Source organism: Mytilus californianus, unplaced genomic scaffold (genome assembly GCF_021869535.1).
Source record: "Mytilus californianus isolate M0D057914Y unplaced genomic scaffold, xbMytCali1.0.p SCAF_13, whole genome shotgun sequence".
NCBI lineage: Eukaryota > Metazoa > Mollusca > Bivalvia > Mytilida > Mytilidae > Mytilus > Mytilus californianus.
The window spans coordinates 28646167-28669530 of record NW_026262615.1 but is presented as its reverse complement, the minus strand read 5'-3'; the positions used below and the strand labels follow the sequence as shown (position 1 = coordinate 28669530).

At 33.8% G+C, this 23364-nt stretch overlaps 1 protein-coding gene and 1 long non-coding RNA gene across 2 annotated transcripts; both read left to right on the top strand.

Annotated features, from left to right (window-relative positions):
• Positions 1–646: 646 nt before the first annotated feature.
• On the top strand, positions 647–10359 carry LOC127723916 (trans-1,2-dihydrobenzene-1,2-diol dehydrogenase-like). Its single transcript, XM_052230633.1, is given in 6 exon segments — positions 647–656; positions 6837–6937; positions 7450–7561; positions 9567–9703; positions 9705–9731; positions 10321–10359. Coding segments are annotated over 6 exon segments (426 nt in total).
• An 8027-nt stretch (positions 10360–18386) lies between these two features.
• Positions 18387–22709, top strand: LOC127723483 (uncharacterized). The gene is made up of 2 exons (XR_007992094.1): positions 18387–18529; positions 22349–22709. It is a non-coding gene; the product is annotated as an uncharacterized LOC127723483 (long non-coding RNA).
• Positions 22710–23364: the final 655 nt, after the last annotated feature.

Genomic DNA, 23364 nt, shown 5'->3' with positions numbered 1-23364 from the left:
GAAGCATGACTTGAGCGGGCCCCCTCTTAGGCAGTCAGTGCCCCCACCCCCTCCTTATGAAAATTTCTGGATCCGCCACTGTCACCCTTCTGTTTTCCAATGATTCCCAGTCAAGTTCTTCCAACATGTTGCCCTCACTACTGGTGTTCCTATAGCGATTGGTGGCATAACGGGCTGCACGACGGTGGACCATTTCAACCTTTTTCACCTGCTCTTTTTGGTATGGGTTCCATAATGTTGCACAGTAGTCTAAGTTGGATCTGACCATTGCAACATAGGCATTTGTCTTAGTTTCACTGTTAGATGTTCTTAGGTTGCGTTTTAGAAATCCTAGCATGATGTTTGCTTTTTTGGTCACTCTATCGATGTGTTATTTCCAGGACAGGTCTGTTTCAATGTCAACTCTAAGGTACTTGGTACGTCTTGATCTTTCCAGCACTTGTCCCTTAAGCGTGTATGAGTGTTTTATTGGTGAGCGTTATCTGGTGGTAGTTTGTACACTGTACTTCTGTGGGTGAAAGTCCATGCCCAGGTTTTTTCCCATTCTGCAAGTTTGTAGAGATCTTCGTGTAGTATTTTTGTAGCAGCAGATGTTATTGTTCTGTATACTATACAATCGTCTTCAAATAGTCGTGTGTTGGATGTTATGTTGTCAGGTAAGTCGTTAATAAATAGGAGGAATAGTAACAGTCCAAGTACAGTCCCTTAGGGGACTCCTCTAACAACAGGAGATTTCTCCGAGGATTCTCCCTCAACGATGACTTGTTGGGTACGTTTAGCTAGGAATGATTGAATCCACTTGTGTGTTTGTCCTGTAACTCCATAATGCTGTAGTTTGTTTAGCAGGCGTCTATGTGGGACACGATCAAGGGCCGTAGAAAAGTCAAGGATAAACCATATCAATCTGCTCTCCTCTGTCTAGAGCTGATGCAAGCTCATGACAAAACGTGATGAGTTGAGTTTCACAGCTTCGTCTTTCTCTGAAACCATGCTGGCAGTTGGTACGTTTTTTGTGATTGTCTAGACGTTTCAAGGTGTTGCTGACAATGATGTGTTCCAGGAATTTAAAGCATAGACAGGTGAGTGACACAGGTCTATGGTTGCTGGCATCATATCTGCTTCCTTTCTTAAATATTGCAGTTACGTTTGCTTGTTTCCAGTCTTCTAGTACTTTGCCAGATCTAAGACTAGCATTAAATACAATGCATAAAAGGGTTGCTAGGTCGTCAGCACATTCCCTTAAAATTCTTGTTGGTATTTTATCAGGGCCGCAGGCTTTACCCGGGTTGCATTTGTTTAATAACATTCTAACGCTTTCTGTTGCGACTTTAATCTCTGGCTTTGGTGGGTATTGTTTACCTGTTGGCTTTGGTATGTCCTTGTTATCTTCCTTAGTAAAGACTGATTGGTACTGTCTGTTCAAGATGTTAACTTTGTCTATTGCGGTATCAAATAATCGTCCGTTGTCTTTTAGAGGGGCTATCCCTGTGTTGTCCTTTTATAATGATTTGATATAACTCCAAAAGCGTTTCTGTTTGCTGGGTTGGTCCTGGTGTTCATCTCCTACGTCTATGATGTTATTTGTGTAGTCCCAGTAGGAGTTACGCTCTGTCTTTTGTACCATTTACGTGTTCTCTTTGTATTTCCTTAAATCAGATGCTTGTCTCGTTTTCTTCATTCGGTTGTATAATTTGTTTCTCTTTCTTATTCCGGTTTTAACTTTTTAATCTATCCATGGTTTTCTGGTCTTGTTACCTCTGATTGTATTTTTTGGTATATGCTTCTCCATTAGTTTTATAAGACTTGTTTTGAGTTTTGTCCAGATTATTTCCACTGGTTGTCAATTTACTTCGAGTTCTATGAATTCCCACTCCATGTTTTTAAGTGCAGTTTTTATCGCATCAAAGTCTCCTTTTTTGTATGTCTATACTTCTCTAGGCGGGAGTTTGGTTTTGATCGGCCTCAGGCTGGACTCAATGTACACTGTTTCGTTGTCTGATATCCAAGGTATAACATATACTTTATTTACTAATGAACTGTTATTGGTGAAAAATAAATCGAGTATGTTCTCACATGTTTCTGTAATTCTTGTGGGTTCCATGACGACCTGATTCAGGAAGTGATTTTTACTGATGTTAAGTAGTTGATGTGATGGACCTTATTTTGCTACATATTGTTTTATGCTTTCATCTTCCCAGTTAATGTCGCCAAGATTAAAGTCGCCCCAAGCCATACACGTGATCCTTCTGGTATTCTCGACAGGTTAGTGTGGAGATAAGCAAGGTATGCAGTGTCATCTGCATCTGGAGGTCGGTAGAATGATCCTACATAAAGGTTGTTAGTGCCTGTTATTTTTATTTGTATCCATAGGAGTTCACAGCTGTCATTTATTTTTAGTTCTTCTGGTTCCGAGCAAGATGGTTTGATGTTAATATGAATACTCCTCCTCCATGCAGGACGTGTTAATTTGTCCTTACGAAAAACATTATAATCCCTTGACAAAATATAATACATAATAATGTATTTGTTTATATCTCTCTGGTTTAAACCACAATTCTGCTTGGAAATTGTCGTTTAAAATTTCCAACATGCATAATTTCATTGAAAGAGGATTGCTCCATACAAGTCATCCAATATGTCCAGTTGACAGCTTTACGGACGCCACCATGATTTGCATATGGTTGACCAATAGCTATAACTCCGCTGTTAATGTATTTTACCAAGAGTAACCCGACGAGTGTCACTATTGAAGAGGCCCCTCATGCCAATATAATCACATAATCATTAATTATTTTTTTAAACAAGATAATCAAATAATCAAAAATAAAGTCCTAGATTATCAAATAATCAAATAATCATAAAATATTTGGTCTTGTAATCAAATAATCACTATAAAAACGGACAAGTAATCACATGATCAAAAACCCCATGAGGAGGCCCATTGAAGCAGGGACTACTGGCCTTAATGAAGCAGTATAGATCACACCGGTTTTAACGGCTTTCTTTTTCTGCATGTTCTGTGTAGTGTTTTGATGACTGTTGTTTGTCGTTTCGTCACTTTTCTGTTTTGCCTTTAGTTAGTGTTGTCGGAGTTTTGCCTTTAGTTAGTGTTGTCAAAGTTTTGCCTTTAGTTAGTGTTGTCGGAGTTTTGCCTTTAGTTAGTGTTGTCGGTGTTTTGCCTTTAGTTAGTGTTGTCGGAGTTTTTCCTTTAGTTAGTGTTGTCGGAGTTTTTCCTTTAGTTAGTGTTGTCGGAGTTTTGCCTTTAGTTAGTGTTGTCGGAGTTTTGCCTTTAGTAAGTGTTGTCGGAGTTTTATTCAACTTATGGCCTTTGGTCGAGATTATCATTTTGTCTCTTCCTACTTTTTTCAGAACTTTCATTGTCTTTATTATGACCATGTTGATTATTACAGGAAATTCATATTCAAAATAACATCAGCCAGATGTTATGATAGGATCTTTCTTGAATTGACCGTTTCCTAACTTTAAACATGTTATCATTTTTAAAATTTGGGTTTGAGCATTCCCGAAGGAAAAGAAAATCGAGAAAAGCGCTTCGGACATGCCAGATTTAAAAAAAGTGTTAATATCTTCATTTTTAGCACTGGATTGATACCACTACTAGTACCCGACGGTATCCTCAGCTCAATTGCCAGTGCTTCGGATGTTGACATGGTTAATAACACAACGTTCTTTCTTTATTTCATTATTGATAAATTAAGAAATTACCAAGAAACTAAGGTTTCAGTTCGATTTGGTCATCATGTGTAAGTACCTTTTGGTCATATACCCCATCATTTATACAATTATTTATATATATTTATTTAGATCATCTGAGTCCTTCTCATATTTTCATATGATTTCAGTTTGATCATTCTGTATGGTTGTGGTTATTATGTTTATTTGCTATTTAATCCAGGACTCATTTGTCGTGACCAGAGATTATAACAGGTTAATTCCTAACAGTCTGTATATCAACTTATAAATTTGCAGTTTCCAATGTAATATTATTAAACAACATGGGTCAGTTGCCTTGTATCTTTAATGAGTTTTATGGTCCATTTTTAAAGTAATCTTTAAAATCATAGCTAAAGGTATCTATATCAATGCAGATATAGATCAAAAACTTGTATTTTCACTATACCTTACTGCTAATTCTCTTTACCATGTACCAATGATAGTATTTGACGTGATTACCTATATATGCTGTACGCCGAACCATGAAATCATTATATTCTCGATGCTTATTGAGGATTAAAGAGCGATACAAATAAAATAAACTTTTATGAAGTAGTATAGATCAGAAAGAATTTTCAGGCACATTTTTAATTACTTGAATTTTTAATTCTCATTTATAGACTTCTCCCTAAATGAACCTTCTTCCCTTAACTAGGGTAACAAGGATTTCATTTTTCACCTAAATGAAAATAACACTTTTAATAAATTTCGTGCGCTGTTCAGGATTTACCTTCATTAGGAACTCTCAAACCTGATCATTTGAAAGCCAGATATATGCATAAACATGCGACAACATTAGGACACAAAAAGAATAACCAAATTCTTCTTACTCAACTTTGTATTATAAACCCTTTAAAGAATTTTAAAGCATTCAATATTACTACTTTACATAGAGCTTGTTTTGTTTAAAGCTCATTTGCAGTGTGCTGTTTCTTTGGTTTCTGTTTGAGACAACTAAATTTATTACACACTAACCTAACAATTTAGTGAGGTATTCTTGTTCCGACGATAGAGTAAAGTAAGATAAAAAATAACAAACACACATAAGTTTCATTTTTCATGATATCTGATTTTTTTACATTTTATTTCTCTTCAAAGCAATAAATAAATTGTAGCTGAAGACGTTTGATTAATTTATTGAAAATGGGAATTTCACAATTGGACCTCAAATGTACATCATGCACCCGTATATCGTAGCCAATTTACAACTATTTGTAAGAATAGTCTCATGGTTATATGAACAGGAGGTTATTAAGAAACCCAATTTTTCAGTATATTGAGAATAAAAAGTATCTTGCACTACACAGAAATGCTTTATAGAGTCGTGAATATTTTCGTACAACAGGATAAATAAAGTCTGCATGGTACGATATAAACTGTTAACCTTATATAAATCACTAAATTCCAGCTCAATTTTGCATCTTTATCAAAATACATTACGAAGCATGAAAATGTGACACATATTAGTTAATTTCTGATGAGACAAAATGTATAGGAAATGTCTGCTATCCAACACAGATCAGGGTTAATTTTCTGCAGCATTCATTTTTTATGGCGTTAGGGTACGATAAGGGTTCATTATTTTGTTGCCTGAGAACTGTTGGATATAGTTCAGTAACGCTGAATTCTATATTAGATTATTAAACTATATATAGATACTTGTGTGTTACTTATAAGATAACACCAATATATATCCTCCATTTCTATGTTTAGAAACAAGATAAATATATAGAACAGGTGAAAAAGCTAGACCACTGATTTGTGAGTAAAAATACACTTGTAGTCTTTAGAGTTTACTCTGATGTGTGGATCCTAAATATTATTTTGTTTCCATGACATGACACAACGAAGAAGGAAGGACCAATTGACTGAATTTATTCCATACCGGTTATAAAAATTTAAAGTACGGCGGTTACATATGTGTGTGTGAGTGTGTGTTTCTTTTTATCTTATAACATCATTATCATGTATGTGTGAACTATAGCATATTTTGAAGGAAAAATTTATATGGAGACAACTTTACTTGTTTCTGACTCCTATATAACTATTGCAGGTGTATTATATTGTTATGTGATGATTTATCTAAATAGATATTGCTTAAACTAAATAATATGACAAATATTGCAGTTTTGAAAGATGTTGGTGATTTTCGAGTATGTATTAAAAAGTTATGGGAATATCTTTCCTATTAAAACCGAAGTTATATCACAATTGTGCATTGTCTTTCGGGTACAAAGTAATTTTGTTTTGGTTCATGACGTCCTCAGATAAAACTTTTAAGAAACATGTAACCCTTGCAATTAGATAGTTTCCATTCCCGATTATAAAATTTAAACAAAGATTAAACCCTCGGTAAGCCTCGCACTTTGAGAATTGAAAATAAACTGTTTAAGGTAGACAATTTCGTATCCTATTAGATGCAGTGATTTATTTCACTTATTAAAACTGTTTATTGTCATGAAGATAGAAACCGCCTCGATGGTCACTTGGTAGCGTTCTCGTCTCCAGTGCGGTAGGTCATGGGTTCAAACCCGCCCGCGTAATTCCAAAGGAATTCATTATTGGTATTTATTGCTTTTCCACTTAACACGCGGCGTTAGGGAGTTATAATTAACAAAGACTGGTCGGCTCTTAGTTAGAATATGTCCGATAGGGTGACATGTCTTTTTGCGGACTGCTTATTTGTGAACTATCTCGGAAAAAGTTCGACTCAGCGTGTCGGTCTAGTACAAAGTAAGCAAAGCACCTATTCATATCGAATAATCATGAATATGCATTAATTTGAGGTGAAAGTTCCACTCTTTGTGCATATTCGATTTGCATGTATGGGTAATTCATTCCCTTTTTTGCACACTCGCTTTATGTTCGGTATTTTTTCTTCATAAAAAGGTTAAAAATATAATATTGAGTCAAGTTACTGTTTTATTTTCTAAATGCATTGGCCTTATACAATATCAGCCACCATACATGTGTATTGTTAATACGAGTTTGAATAGATCTCGTGTATATATCGAATGCATGATGTGCATCAAAGACGGGATATCATATATTGCCATTGCCTAGTATATGAACCTGTATGTTTCTCTTATCTTATTTTACAGAAATTATTCCAATGGCTCTAAAATGGGGGATATGCAGTACTGGAAAAATCTGCAGCGATTTTTGTTCAGCATTAAAAACCCTACCATCAGAGGACCATCAGGTTAGACATGTTACCATTATTTTCATGAGTTTTATTGTAATCATTTCTTTTTAAAGAAGTTTTGCATTTGCTATTTTTTAATGAAAAATATCGTATACTAATCGATTCAGTGATTCCTTTCACTTGTTTAACTTGTATAGTAATATCATGAATTAAGATAGCCCCAAGTCTCAGAGTTTGTTGCGTTTTGTGTATTTAATTATTGCCGCAACTTTAAACTTGGGTCACGTCCTTGATTCATTATCAAGCTTCGAAATTTTCTACATTTTTTATATATTTACCTAATGCATAATAATCCATAAGTTAAACTGAGTTCCTATTAGTCGGAATCAGCTTAGAAAAAGGGAGGTAACTAACTTCCCATCACATATTGTTTGACATCGATTATTGTATTTGCAGTAACTTATCTTTTTTTGTATTTATAAAGTGCTTATCACAAACAATAGAGCAAAAAAAAAAATATCTATAAATAGTGAAAATATGTACACCTGAATTTTTTCGTTTTTCTTTAGATAGTTGCTGTTGTTTCACGATCTCAAGACACTGCACAGAAGTTCGCGACTACATTTGACATTTCAAAAACCTACAGTTCATATGAACAGTTTGCAGCAGATCCGGAAATTGGTAATGCTATTGTTTGAAAGATTCACCCTTGTTAACGTTGGTTGTCCTGAACATGCATGAAATATTTGACACTGGGCGTTAAGCAACCAATCACCAATCAATCAATCACTCCTTTTGAAGGGTTGTTACAGCAATAGTCCATCCTTCGCAATAGAAATTTAAATAAAATTCTGTGATCCACAAAGAAATATCTAGTGATACATATGAAACTTATCTATCAGCAGTGAGCGTCGTTTTGAATAGTACGTAGTTGTTTGTTTAATTTCCAATTCAATTCTGTATAACAATGATGTCGGTGTGTAGTTTCCTTAATTACTTGTTGAAAGTTAAGTAAGATAATGGGATGTAAAAAAATATAACTTTTTAACCACAAATGCACATGCAATACCGGTGATACCATGCGACCTTGTCTGAGTTTCTACTGGAAAACATCACAATTTTCAGTTCGTAAATTATGATATCACAATCTTGTTAGTTATTCTGTTCCACTATCATTAGTTACAGGTTTTGGTCATTCGGCGGTTATATTGTACAACCGATCCACACAAACGTTACAATACAAGGTAAATACCTCACAAGAAATCGTCCGTGTTATTGAGTTTCAATTGTCCGAAGGGTTCTTCAAATGTATATTTTTTTATACCGCACGTGCGTTCGACTCCAATCGTATTTGACTAGGATTGTCAGTTTCCCTACCAACGGTCGGTGGTTCTCTCCGGGCACTTCCTCCTCCAATATAACCTGACCGCCACGAAATAGCACAATAGTGCTGAAAGTGGCGTTAAACACCAATCAATCAATTAATCAATCAAACATACCAAAAACTAGGGTTGGATGTAAAGTTTGACTATTGCTACCTTAATGCCAATTTGTGTTGTCGAATTCGAAATATAACTCAAAGTAACTTATATCTGTAAGTATCACAAGGCACCTGAGTTTGTTTCAAAGGGTATTATTATAGGATTAAACGACTTTTTAAAGGAATTTATTGGTGTATAAACTCGACCAATTCACTCACAAACAAATAAAAGTCCGAAGGACTTTTATGATATGTTTGTGAGTGACTTGGTCCAGTTTATACACCAATAAATTCCTTTAAAAATGCGTTTAAGCCTTATAATTCTTTGAATAAGAGATAAGGAATTTGATAACCTCTATTACACGTAAATTGTAAATTTGTGGCATTGAATTGACCTGGCGCATGAATAATTTTTTTTGGTTAACGACAAAAATATACTACATGAAATTTGGTTAACGACAAAAATATACTACATGAAATTTGCTATCTGAAAAAAATAAACTAAAAGAATATCTTATTTTCTTTCAAATAAATGTTTTGTGTTTATAATTTAATTTGACGATGAACGCGAAGTGAAAATAAATATTTTTAACGTTGAACCGGTTTGTGTTATTATCGCCGCCATCTTGTTTACATTGGTTACAAAAAGTAGTTCTGTCAACGTCGTCTATCGAAAAATAAACAACGTCAAGATCCACTACCGGAAGCCCTCTCGACCAATAATATTAACGTATTCCATACTATGCAAATCTTATAAGAACTATTCCAATCTGAAACAGGTCTTTCTGTACATCTCTCAGTTACACATGCCACATGTGGAGCAGGAACCGCTTACTCTTACGGAGCACCGTTTTGGTGGGGTTCTGGTAGCTCAGTCTTTAGTTTCCTATGTTGTGTTTTGTATACTGTTGTTTGTGTTTTGGTTGTTTTTTTTGGTTTTTTTGTCATGGAGATGTCAGTTTATTTTCGACTGATGAGTTTTAATATCCCTTTGGTATTCTCCATTTCACTTTTATGGTACATCGTGTATTGAGCATATACTTTTTTTGCTTGTAGTCAATTTAATAATATCTGCTATGTCTATTTAATCCACTCTTAAATGATGAGGTGCTGTTGTTGTCGTTCTTATTGTTTGTATTGCTAAGCAACTATCACCGAAATAGTCACACAAAATGATAAAATTTAAAAAATGCTTTTCCTTTTTAGAAATAGTATACATCGGAAGTGCACACACTGAACACGTCAGGTTGAGTATTCAAATACTGAAGGCAGGAAAGCATGTTCTCTGTGAGAAACCATTAGCAGATACACTTGAAGATGTCAAACTGGTTCATAATCTAGCCCAAAGAAAAACATCTCTTTTTTATGGAGGTATGTAGAATATATATAATTTGAGTCTCAATTAGTTATAGTTAACATTGTTTTGTACGGTCTTAAAAATAGAAAAATGCAGTATGATAGCTAATTAAAAAACTCTCCACCAGAGACAAAATGACGTAGAAGTTAGCAACTATAGGTTACCTTACGGTCATTAACAATGAGGAAAACACATTCTACATAGCAAGCTATAAAAGTTCCCGAAATGACAAATGTAAAACAAATCAAACGAGAAAATTAAAACAATTAAATAGATCAGTCTAGATAAAAGGATTAGTTCCAAGGTAGACACACGTATTTTAACTGCATCCAACACTTATATATATAAAGTTAAGAATTCAATAGGTTTTTTGTAACTTTATTGCGGTGTAAATGTGTTGACCGAAGCGCTATAAAATTACAAAAAAGAAGCATTCAATTCTTATAATTACATTTTGTATGTTACAACCGCGAAATTCCGAGTTATATCAAATGTTTCGTTTGTTTTCCTATGCATTGTTGTCACGTCATCACGGGAAGCACGTGTTGTCATTAATGTTGCATTTTACTAGGAAATAAAATCTTATTTTGGAATTGTTGTCAGCCAACCAAAAGTACCGTTTCTTATGAAACATACTTGTAATGTAATTAGTACACAATACACTGCATGTGACATAATAATACAATAGATAAATAATTACATTATATGTATGTTTCATTATAATACGTTATTTTGATTGGCTAACAGCCATCTCGCGTCATTCTGAAATTAACCTTCATTTCAAAATGAAATGTAACATTCATGATGACATATGAGCTTCCACAATAAAGTGCACAGGTAAATAAAAGAAAAACTTGATAGAAATCGTGTTTTCATGATCCTAGCAAAAAAATGTAATTATGAGTATTGAATGCTTCTTTTGGTAATTTTATAGGGTTGTAAAAGCGTTGACTGTGCGCACATTTTAGAATTTCATACAAAATGTAGTTCGGTCAACGCTTTTACACCCCAATAAATTTACAAAAAGAAGCATCCAATTCTTAAATAAGAATACAAACTCCATAAGTATCCCATATTGAAATTTGGTTTCATTAAGTGTATCACCCCATTTAATTGTCATTACGTCCAATGACAAATTAAGCTCAAATGAAAAGTTTTTTGGGTATATGAATAACGTGACACAAATATGAAACTGGTATACAAGAACAAGCACATACGTTAAGGATGTAGTCATTTCCGGTTTAGGAATTTTTGTCAGATGTTCGGACTCCTTTTTTTGTTTTTTGGGGTAAAATATTTTGTCCAAATTATTCGAAATACTAAGGATTTTCTTATCCCAAGCATAGATTACCTTAGCCGTATTTGGCACAACTTTTTGGAAGTTTAGGTCCTCAATGCTCTTCCAACTTTATACTTGTTTGGCTTTCTAACGATTTTGATCTGAGCGTCTCTGATGAGTCTTATGTAGTCGAAACGCGCGTCTGGCATATCAAATTATAAGCCTGGTACCTTTGATAACTAATTGCCCCATATCACCCACTTTTCTTTTCATAGAAGACTTCAATATCCCATAAAAGGTCATTGCCAAAATTTAAGCAGATTCTAGATTTCTTTTCTTACGATTTGAGATCCTAATAATGCCAAGGCTAAATATAAGGTAAAAGCCCAAATCAGCCTTTTCCCGCTTTTTTTTTTTAAATCAAATATCTCAAAAAGGTGTTCCATAACCTATCAATATTTTTAGCTTATTTTGTTCCTTAACTAATGTTCTTCTGATTTATAGTATCAATTTTAAATTCCAGATTTCTTTTAATTTCACCTGACTAAATCCTTAAATATAGTAATACATAAATGATTGAAGCCGAAATAACAAGAATACTTAAAAGTAATTCCAAGTAATCACCCCCAGACCCCCCTCCCCCCTTTTTTCCAAAAAAAAAAGAAGACTGAAAAGTTACCAACAATGACAACTTTCCTGAAAAGCACCAAAAATGTGACAAAGATTGTTTTGTGTGTATACAACCCTCCCTCTTCACTTTAATCAGTAGAAATACAAATAAGTTACATAACTAAATGTTTCTTATGTAATACAAATAAATGACAACAGGCGGTATGGAGTCGCTGTTTCCCACTGTATCAAAGAATCAAAGAAGAAATTACTTCCAAGAGCATAGGAGAAGCTCAGATGGTGTCGGCAAGATTCTTCAAAAAATTTAACTATTGTGAACGGATTAAAACACAAATCAGAGGAGGATTTTTACTGGATTCCGGTATTTACACTGTACAGTTGGCATGTTTGGTGTATGGCGAAGATCCTGTATCCATTAAAGCAGTAGGCGAGGTAGCTGAAAGTGGTTAGTAAAATGAAAATAACATCACGTCATTGGTTAAATTTCCTTTGCGAGGACGTTTTTAAGCAATCACAACGTTCTGATGAACGCTTTTGAAAATATTACCCAGAATGCATTTGATTCTGAAACGGCGTATTCAAAAGGTTGTTTTCCTTTGCCCTTTAACGTTTTTAAATCGAGCGTCTCTGAGTCTTTAATAGACGAAACGCGCGTCTGGCGTATAAAATTATAAGCCTGGTAGATCTAATGAGTTTTGTTTACCATGATAATCTAATGTATAAGGCAGATGGGTAAGATGATGATTAACAATTTCGTTCCAGGTCATGACATTGATGGCTGTATAATTTTATCATACAGCAAAGGTCAAAAGGCGTGTCTGATGTACTCATCAAAAGTTAAAAGAGACACAAACTGTGCTTCAATACATGGTACCAATGGTTCAATTGAGGTACGTTAACTGACATACGGAATTTGAGAGAGAGAGAGAGAGAGAGAGAGAGAGAGAGAGAGAGAGAGAGAGAGAGAGAAACCCTAATACAAATATTTAACACCACTAACTAGGGCCGGGGCAAAAAGAACATACCAGAAAATAGTACATATTTAACACAAAAAAGTTCCTACGCATAGGTGAGGGTGTGAATGCCCTTTACCGACAGGCGTCAAACGGTCATTTTCGGCTACCGTTAGCGTCAAATTGGTTCAAACTTTACCGCGATTCGTCAACATATCCTTATCGTGATTCGTCAGAGGTCTCAAATAATTATCGTTACCGTTATTTTTGGAAAAAAATTAACGTGGTTCGTCAAAATCTGTCGATTTTTTTTATCGTCTTGAAGAAAGTAATCGTTTTATCGTCATGCACCAAAAATTACCGTTAACGTAATTTGGCAAGATTTTTTTTACAGTTATCGATCATGAAGGTACCCCCATTACCACCCTCGTAGGTGTAAATATCAAACTATATAGAATACATTTTGGTAATTTATGTATCAAATGAATGGTGAAGGACTGGTGATCCTTGCAGAACATCTTTTGAATGATAATTTTGATTAATACAAAAGTGTAAAAAAAGTATGTATCTTCAAAATCGCTTATCTAAAAATACTACCATCGCTAACTTTTTTAACAATAAAAATCGTGGTTACCCTTCTATCGATAAGTGTCGTGCCAAAAAATGACTTACATGTCCCCGTCTTTCCAACAACAATACGGTAGGGTCTACGTTTAATGGTCGCACATTTTCTTTAAATTTTGAAACTGATATAACTTGAAAAACAAACATTATTATTTATTTACTCACATGAAACAAACCGGGGTGCGGTATTCAGTATGTAGGTGAAACTGGACGATATTTATCTAAACGCACGCAAGAACACCTGTATCGTTTTAAAAGACCCAATAAATTCAAAAGTATCATTTATCAACATCTTAAAAAGCACAATCATCCTATTAAATATTTAACAGTTCAACCTTTAGAAGTAGTAAATAAGCAGCCTGGTGAATCTCATTCAAAGTTTGTACGATCACGGAAAATAATTGAATTAAATTGGATTAAAAAATTACAGACAGTCTACCCTCTCGGTCTTAATGATAATATCATGGGAACTGTTAACATTTTGGATATAGTTTCTAAAACTGTTCGTAAAAACCGTTCTCATGGGCGTAGAAAAATCGCAATCAAAGAAAATTTTGGACCAACCATACAAATATTTCGGACCTAATTTCTATTTCAAAAAACAACGGCAGACATTATCTATTAACCAAGCTCTGTTCTTTACCTATAAATAAATTAAATAAAATTTTAGAGGATTGCAACACAATTTCATATTGCAGTCCTAAGTATGAAATCGTTCAAATTATAATGGCATATTGTTATTCTAAACTGTTTCCCAAAATTGATCGCCCTGAAGATCATAAAAAACATTTTATTAAAATAAAGTATGTCAATCAAGGTTTTGATTTTGTAAATATTGCCGGTATTTTTAACGACCATTCTGTTAAAGAACAAATTTCTGGATATTTTGATAATACTGAACTCCCTCTTATTTGTTATATTTACAAGAAATCTACCCGAAAATTTGTGTTTAATTATAGCCAAGTCTGTAAAGATGTAAATATCAGTGAAAATACACCTACGTCATGTAATTGTAGTAATTCCGAATACACTTATGACCCCATTTCCCATGTTATAACAGGAGACCTTAACATCGTTCGCGACCGAGAGCTAAAATCATTCCTCAGTAAAGGACCTAAATATCGTCCCCCGCCAATTATTAATTGGAATGAGTGTCGTAATATCATCCACGACTCACTTCGTGCTTACTGTTTGAAATGGATAAAACGGGAAAAAGCTGACAAAAAATCTTTGGACTCTTTTTTTTTAATTCAGTAATGAAGATAGTTGATATACGTATACAACATTTTAAAGAACATTTTACTCTTAACAACAACCATAAAAATCCTATTTCTCGTATCGAACATAAACTAAAAGAACTAGCCAAGGAATTTGTTTTTGTCCCGGCTGACAAAGCTGCTAATAATATCATTATAGTTTGACGTAAATTTTACATTGAGGTTCTGCAAAAGGAAATCACAAATTCACCAACATTCCAACTGACTTCATTTTCAGAAAACGATATCTGTAACAAACATAAACTATTAGCTACTTCTTTACAAGCAGAACCAAATACAATGAAAGTCCCAACTATGTACTGGCTTCCGAAGCTACACAAATCACCTTACAAATATAGATTTATTTCGTCTTCAAGTCATTGTTCCACTACTAAATTGTCTATTCTACTTACTAGTACACTTGGTACAATCAAAAACCAGATAATAAATTGTTCAAATAAGGCCTTTGAAAATAGTGGAATTAACTACTTTTGGAGTGTCAAAAACTCGTTGGAAGTACTTGATAAATTGCATGCATATATTGGTGATTTTGAATCTGTTCAAAGTTTTGATTTTTCTACCCTATATACCACTTTGCCTCATATTCTTATTAAGAAAAAATTCACACACCTAATTAGATGGGCATTTAAAAAGTCGGAATGCGAATACATATGTTCAAACTCTTTTGGGTCATTTTTTAGTAGCAACAAACAAAAGAACTATGTCTATTGGACATGCTTTGATACTATATCTGCCCTTTAATTTTTACTTGATAACATTTTTGTTCGCTTTGGAGATTCCGTATATCGTCAAGTTATCGGAATTCCAATGGGGACTAACTGTGCACCACTTATTGCGGACCTGTTTTTGTATTGTTATGAGTTACAATTTATGACTAAAATCAGCAAAGACCCATCGAAACAACATCTGATACAAAAATTTAACAATACTTTTAGATATTTGGATGATATATTGGCTCTCAATAATGACGACTTCAGTATGTATACTAAAGAAATTTATCCGGTTGAACTTACTTTAAATAAAGCTAATACTAACAATGACCACTGTCCTTCCTCGATCTTGATATCTATATCATTAACGGGAAGCTTAATACAAAAAATTATGATAAAAGAGATAATGAGATGATTTTTCATTTCCTATCGTTAATTATCCATTTTTAGATGGTGACGTTCCCTTGTCACCATCTTATGGTGTTTATATATCTCAACTTGTACGATTCGCTCGTGTATGTAACAACGTATTAGATTTTAGCAAGAGAAATTTATGTATTACTGAAAAATTATTACACCAGAGTTTTTGATATCATAAACTTGTCAAAACATTTACTAAATTTTATCATCGGTATAAGGACATCATTCGTAAATATAACTCAACATGCAGACATCTTATACGTTCGGGTATTTCACATCCAATCTTTTATGGTAATATTCTTTACAAAGCACAAAAATGTCAGTATTCACCTCAAAAGCTAACAAAACCTTTAAATAGACTTATTAAGAAGGGATATAGTTACGATACTGTTGTCAGGTCATTAAAGATTGCATATTTTGGCTTTAATATTGATTCACTTATAGGGTCTTTGCATCGGAATTAAACATATTTATTCTAAAACCAGTTGTTGGCATGACACGGGTTATGTTTTTCTCATATATTTTATGATGGTTTAATACTAAACCCCTAACAGGAGGGATTGTGCCTGATAGTCATATGATGAAGACATAATCTCTCAATCAGTTTAATTGAGGTCTGGAGCTGGCATGTCAGTAACAGCTAGTAGTCTGTTGTTATTTATGTATTATTGTCATTTTTTTTATTTTCTTTTGTTTCCTATTCTGACATCGGACTCGGACTTCTCTTAAACTGAGTTTTACTGTGCGTACTGTTGTGCGTTTGTTTTTTCTACATTGGCTAGAGTAATAGGGGGGGGGGGGGTTGAGATCTCAAAAAACATGTTTAACCTCGCCGCATTTTTGCGCCTGTCCCAAGTCAGGAGCCTCTGGCCTTTGTTAGTCTTGTATCATTTTTAATTTTAGTTTCTTGTGTATAATTTGGAGTTTAGTATGACGTTCATTATCACTGAACTAGTATACATATTTGTTTAGGGGCCAGCTGAAGGACGCCTCCGGGTGCGGGAGTTCTCGCTGCATTGAAGACCCATTGGTGGCCTTCAGCTGTTGTCTGCTCTATGGTCGGGTTGTTGTCTCTTTGACACATTCCCCATTTCCATCCTCAATTTTATGCCATGCTAAATGCGTAAGACTTCAAGTTTTAGCGCGATCTCTCTTTCCCATTTGTTGTATTCGTTACATATATAAAAGATAATAGAACTGACGGTTTATTTGGATGTTCAAATGACAATATTCGTCAAGGAGAACATAAAATGTATAATTTCATATAATGTATAAGCTATTTGTTGATTTATTGTAGGATTTTCATAATTATTTACTTTTTATCTTTTGAAGTAAGAACAGCATAGAAAAGTTTAGAATGATAGCGACTAGCCTCTTTTCATTTTGGTTTAGTGGTTTTTACTTAACAAATATTTTTAAAGATGTTAAACATTGTCAATTTTGCTTGATCTTATAGCATGGCATTTTTTTTTGTACAGATGAGCAGTTTGACAGATTGTTATTTCATTAATGTAAAGTGGTATACATTTTATTCAAATCCACGGGAGAAACACATTAAACAATGAGCAAATAGGAAGTTGTAACAATGTTAGCCTTTTGAGTCGGAAGGGCGGTAAATTTTGCCTGCTACTGATAAAGAGGGTATTTAGAACAAGAGTAGCTACTTATGCTTGCAATAAGCAAGTTGTGGACCTCTGAAAGAGTTTAAGCAATGGCATTTAAACATGTATAGAGCGAGACACTCTCAGTATAATGAGCCTTTGATTTAAAGTTCTCGTTGTGGTTCTTGTTGTCACACGAGAATGTCCTAACAACCAATACCTAAATCATCAAAACTCAAATTATATAAAATCATAAAATAAAAATAAAAATAAAAGGAGATGAAAAGTTATTTATCTATTGAAAATGGAACAAACGCAATAAAGAATAAAACCACTAATTCATAGCATCGATGCTTCCTATGTTAAATTCTCCGGTCATTTCTTGTTTAATCTAAACCGTATTCAGGCTTTGCTGAAAAATTCAACATGCCTTCAATTGAATATTAGAGCGCACTGGTGCCCGTAAGATTGGAAGTAGACAACAGGTACTTCTTTTCTGAGCAATAGGACAAATGTGCCCTCCAATTTTGATTTTATACATCTTTTTAATGTTTAAAGGAAACTTTCAACAAGGGTTCTACAGTGATCCATAGTCGTCTTCAAGCTTTCATTTGATACCAAAATTATCAAAATATTTTACTTATTTACTAAATTATGCGTAGAAACTATTTTGTTAAACATAATTATGTTCTTCTTTCTTGTATATGTTGTACAATGTATGCTACATATTCCATTATCACTGAACTAGTATACATATTTGTTTAGGGGCCAGCTGAAGGACGCCTCCGGGTGCGGGAGTTTCTCGCTGCATTGAAGACCCATTGGTGGCCTTCGGCTGTTGTCTGCTCTATGGTCGGGTTGTTGTCTCTTTGACACATTCCCCATTTCCATTCTCAATTTTACTCCTGACCAGACCCGAATTAGTGATTCTTTACCATAAAAGCCGAAAGACATCAAACAATCGACTTAGTCTTAAACAGAAAATGATACAAAGCTTGGTTTATCGTCGATAATTTAGTTTATGTTTGAATTATATTCATTAGAAACATCTATCTAATAATCAGCTTTTAACTATCTTATCCAAAAAAACGCTGATACCGTTATGGAAACAAAAAGTTATTACAGATTCGTTCAGTTGTAAAATCATGTATGTTGTACTTGATTTAGATAAACGATCATTTCTGGTGTCCAGAGGAAGTTAAATTACCATCCGGAAAGGAAACAAACGAAATACCCGTTGGTCCTGTACCATTCAATTATCCTAACAGTGGTGGCTTGTGTTATGAAGCAGAGGAAGTAAGAAAATGCATAAAAAGCGGTATGTTTTATGAAATTTTAGACATAACCAGCTTTACAACTCTTAAACAACCCAATTATACTAAGTTTGTACGATAATGAATTTGAAATAAATTCATATGTTGTCATTGATATAAAAAGAAGTAGTTAACGTAATAATTTGTTGATATGTATCAAATAGAGACAGTCAATTTACTTTCCTTCAGTTGCTCCCAAAACCATTTCCAATCAATGTAACATGTATTGCAAATAGAATCATGTGCAAAACAGTGTAGCCGAGACCATTGATTGGCGCGCTAAAATATCCCATTGACTGGGTCAGATTAGGTGAACGTTTGTCTGTAACACCCACAACTCACGACGTATTTATTATAAACATTTAAACTATGGGGTTGCCAAAGGGTCTCAGTATATATACGAACTACAGTGCACAGTATATTATATACATATTTTATTTGCGATCATAAAATGTACGAAGTCGTCCATTACTATGTAAATTGGGTCGATTAAAAAAAAAGCTGAATATGTTTCTGTTGCCAAGGGTTTTTCATAAGTATAGTAGTTAGGGAGCTACCATTTGATTTTTAGGGGGGGGGGGCTAGGATGAAATTTGAAAAAAATAGGCAGGACAGGAGTTTTGAGTAAAAAAAAAGTCAGGATAAACTGAAAAAAAGGCAGGACCAAATAGAGTAAAAAATAAAAAGGCAGGACCAAATTGAGGGAAAAATAAAAAGGCAGGACAAAATTTTTCATCCTAGCCCCCCCCCCCCCCACAAAAATCAAATGGTAGCTCCCTTAGCAGAAAAGATCATCAAACTATACATTTTATACTGAACTGCGGCCAAGCTTAGCGAAAGGTCGTGCACCATAATCAGTCAAACAAACTTTATTAGATTAACTCGTTAAGGAACGATCGTTTTCATTGGTCAATTTAAACCTTCGACCTCACACCTGCGAAAATAGAACACGCGTACTATAAAGCTGAATGGACTGATCAGTATTCACGTAGCCGGTCAAGGTCGTTAAAAACTTCCATCGTCGTATTCACGTACATGATTGTGTTCTTGATTATCCCATGGCAATTCTAGCTTTTATACATGTGCATGTAAAATTTTAAACTTTAATCTTAACAGTCACGTCGAAATATTTAATTCAACTGTCTCCTCTCAATTGGTTCTGGATTAAGGGAGCTACCATTTTATTTTGATTGGGGGTGGGGGACTTGGATGAAACATTTTGTCCTGCATTTTTTTTAGTTGTTATCTCTGTCCTGTCTTTCTTTTTTCAGTCTGTTAGGTCCTGACTATATTTATTAGTTTATCCTGATTTTTTTACATAAATCGTCATCCTGCCTTTTTTTTGTCAAGTTGCTCACCCTGCCTTATCTTTTATTCAATGGACTTGATAAACTAACGTTGTACTTGAAAAGAAACCGTACTTAACTACAAAAATAACCAAATTACATACTAAAGATATTGCTCGATTTTTATAGTAAATGGGTTTGTGTTATAAAACTGTCATGTTCATTATTCATATTCTTTCATAAGTTTTAGGATAGTGTGATTTTTTTTCTGATTTTAGTTTACTTGATTTTGAAAAAAAAATCCCGAAATTCTAAGTAAATTCAGAACATGTAACCAGCCATGCTTTGTTTAGAGAAAAAATGGAGATGGCAAACCATGGCACAGTGGAAGGAAATGTACTTTATAAACTCCAGCGATATACTTTCTTAATTTATAATTAACTGTTTTGCTATCCTCGGTTGAAAATTATATATTATAAATATTTAAATAGTTGCATAGAAAACAATCAGTTTTAAACAGTGTGGTTATTCACTAAATGTATTGATAAAAGGTGACTCCATTTTTGTACATACTTTTACAGTAGTCATCCTTAATTTCTTAATATTTCGTTTATAAGTTTATCATACATGTATGATTTTGTATTTCATTTTAATACGCACGCATGCCACACGTTACTTTGGCGGATAGTTCAACAATGTTATGCAAAGCTCTATTCTTACGGTATGAAATTAAAGGATCAATTTTCAACCAATTAAAATCGAAAACAGTACATTTATATAGTTCCTTATAAACTACGACATTTCTCACAAGTATTTATTTATTTTTTAGTTCCACACATGCAAAAATAAAATCTTCACCGATGAAACATTTCAAACCTTTTTACACCAACCTGCCTTCACTGAATTCATTTGAATTTCGTGGTGACCATGATAGTACATTGCATAGTACATCTATATTCACGTGCACACATGATACGATCTTTCGGGGACAATTTGCTCGTTTATGACACGTCATTTCTGAATGACCAAACGCTTAGCTACTTTATTTTCGTTTTATAGCATGAAAACAATAAAAGAGGAATGTGCAACCCATCATAAATTTGAAATGGATCAGTATTATGAGATCCTTATTATAAGTAACTACGACATTGTCAGGATGATAACCTAGCGTCAATATGAAAGAAATAAAAGTGGTTCATACATTCATCCGTATAAAAGCGGCACATGTATTTTATTTTATCCTTATATTTTTCATAGTGCGCGGTACAAGTGCTGCATGCATAAAGAATATTACTTAACACAAATTATTAGTATAATATTTCGACCCCACTATTTGAAATTCACAAAATACTTATTTAATTATTTCGACCAAAAATCATTGTTTTTTACGTTCGTAGTAACGTAGTACATTCCATTGTCGGTCACCTGTGTCAATTCACGTGCACACTACAATTGTTGATGTACTTAAATCTTTCGGCCAATGAAATGAGACGTTACAAGTTGTTTGTTTGTGATACGCCAGAATGTTATCAATGAATTATCAATCGCTAAACTTGAATGTACCTATTCAAAAACGTAAATGCAAATTTCACAAGGCTTAATCCAAATAGCCTTTTTTACTGTCTAATAACTTGCAAGTACGAAAAAGACAGGAAAGAAGTATATTTTGTCTATATGTTTTGTGTTTGCACACTTTTTAAAGTTGATCATGTATTCGTTCTAAAATAAAATTTTGACCAGATAAAAGTTAAAAGATGACATAATTAGATAACCGCAATTGTTAAATCGCTTTGACGTCCGAAAAAAAGATAATAATCAACACATCCATTGTAACTTTTAAAGCCAGTTAAATCCTTTTTTGCTGAAAGAACGTCCGATATCATAAAAATTCATTATCAAAACATAACAAAAAAAACAAGTAAAGAACGTTTAAGTATTCAATATAAATCAAAACACAAAGGTTATTCCTGATTAGTTTTTCGAATTATTTCGAGTTTTACTGTGCGTATCGCTGTGTGTTTCTTTATTCTACATTGGTTAGAGCTATAGGGGGAGGGTTGAGATCTCACAAAACATGTTTAACCCCTCCGCGTTTTTGCGCCTGTCCCAAATTCAGGAGCCTCTGGCCTTTGTTAGTCTTGTATGTTTTTTAATTTTAGTTCATTATATGTGTTGGAGTTTAGTATGGCGTCTATTTTCACTGAACTAGTACACATTTTTATTTAGGGGCCAGCTGAGGACCACCTCTGGGTGCGGGATTTTCTCGCTGCGTTGAAGACCCATTGGTGGACTTCGGCTGTTATCTGCTCTTTGGCCGGGTTGTCGTCTCTTTGACATATTCCCCATTTCCATTCTCAATTTCATAGTTTATTGAAACCTATATTTGTTTAACGGGTGATACACGAATTACAGACACCTTCTGATGCTTGTTGCATGAACCGACACATGCATTTGTCTGATGGTTTTTATATCGTTTAGTGTACCCGTTTACATGTATGCTTTTGTTTATGATTAATAACTCGTATTTTACTTGTTTAGGTAAAACTGAATATTCCCACTATACACATAAAGATTCTGAGATGGTTCATAAAATAATGGAGGAAGTAGCAAAACAGATCGGTCGAAAATTACCATATAAGAAGGACAAAAATGTTACAGGTGTTACTAATATATAGTAACTGAGTATACTACGTGTACGTCTAGTCATGAAAAATACCATATAATTTGGTTCAGCAGACGCGCAAAAACTGTAATAAAAATAATTGCTCTCGTACTATATATATATATATGAAGTAGTTACATTTGATGTAGAAAATTAAACTTTATTGACTTTTTGTGATAGATTTATCGCTATGTCTTATTTTCATATGTTGAAAACTATAAACCTGTAATTTTGTCACTCACTCTTTAAGGTTTAAAGGAAATTGAATTGGTAAATTTGTTTTTGTGCACAATTCTGTCTATAATTTTTAAACTTAAATGATAAGAGAGGCAAAAGATTCCAAAGGGACATTCAAACTCATAAGTTAAAAACAAACTGACAACGCCATGGCTAAAAAATTAAAAAAAATAAACAGACAAATAGCAGTACACGAACACAACATAGAAAACCAAATACTGAGCAACACGAACACCACCAAAAACTGTGAGTGGTCTCAGGTGCTCTGGAAGTGTAAGCAGATTCCGCTTCATGTGTGACAGAATAACAAATGATGACCATGTGCGAGGATATTTAGTAACTAATCATATTTCTTACTGGAAGCCATTTGTCCACTTATTCCAAAAAAGTTAGAATCATATATTCCTATGAGGTATTCTTTGTGTGTTTCGGATACAAAAGACAAATCACAGGAATAACATGGTTTAAAAATAAAAAGGAAAAAAAAAAAATCGTTAATTACCCTTAGATCGTAAGAAAATTGAGAGTTTCTGATCAGAAAGTTACGCTGTACTGTGACTTCTTAATTCATATAAAGACATCATAACAAATATGAACCATTGCAAGCTCAGCTCAAGCGGAATAAATGAAAAAGAGAGGCGAAAGATACCAGAGG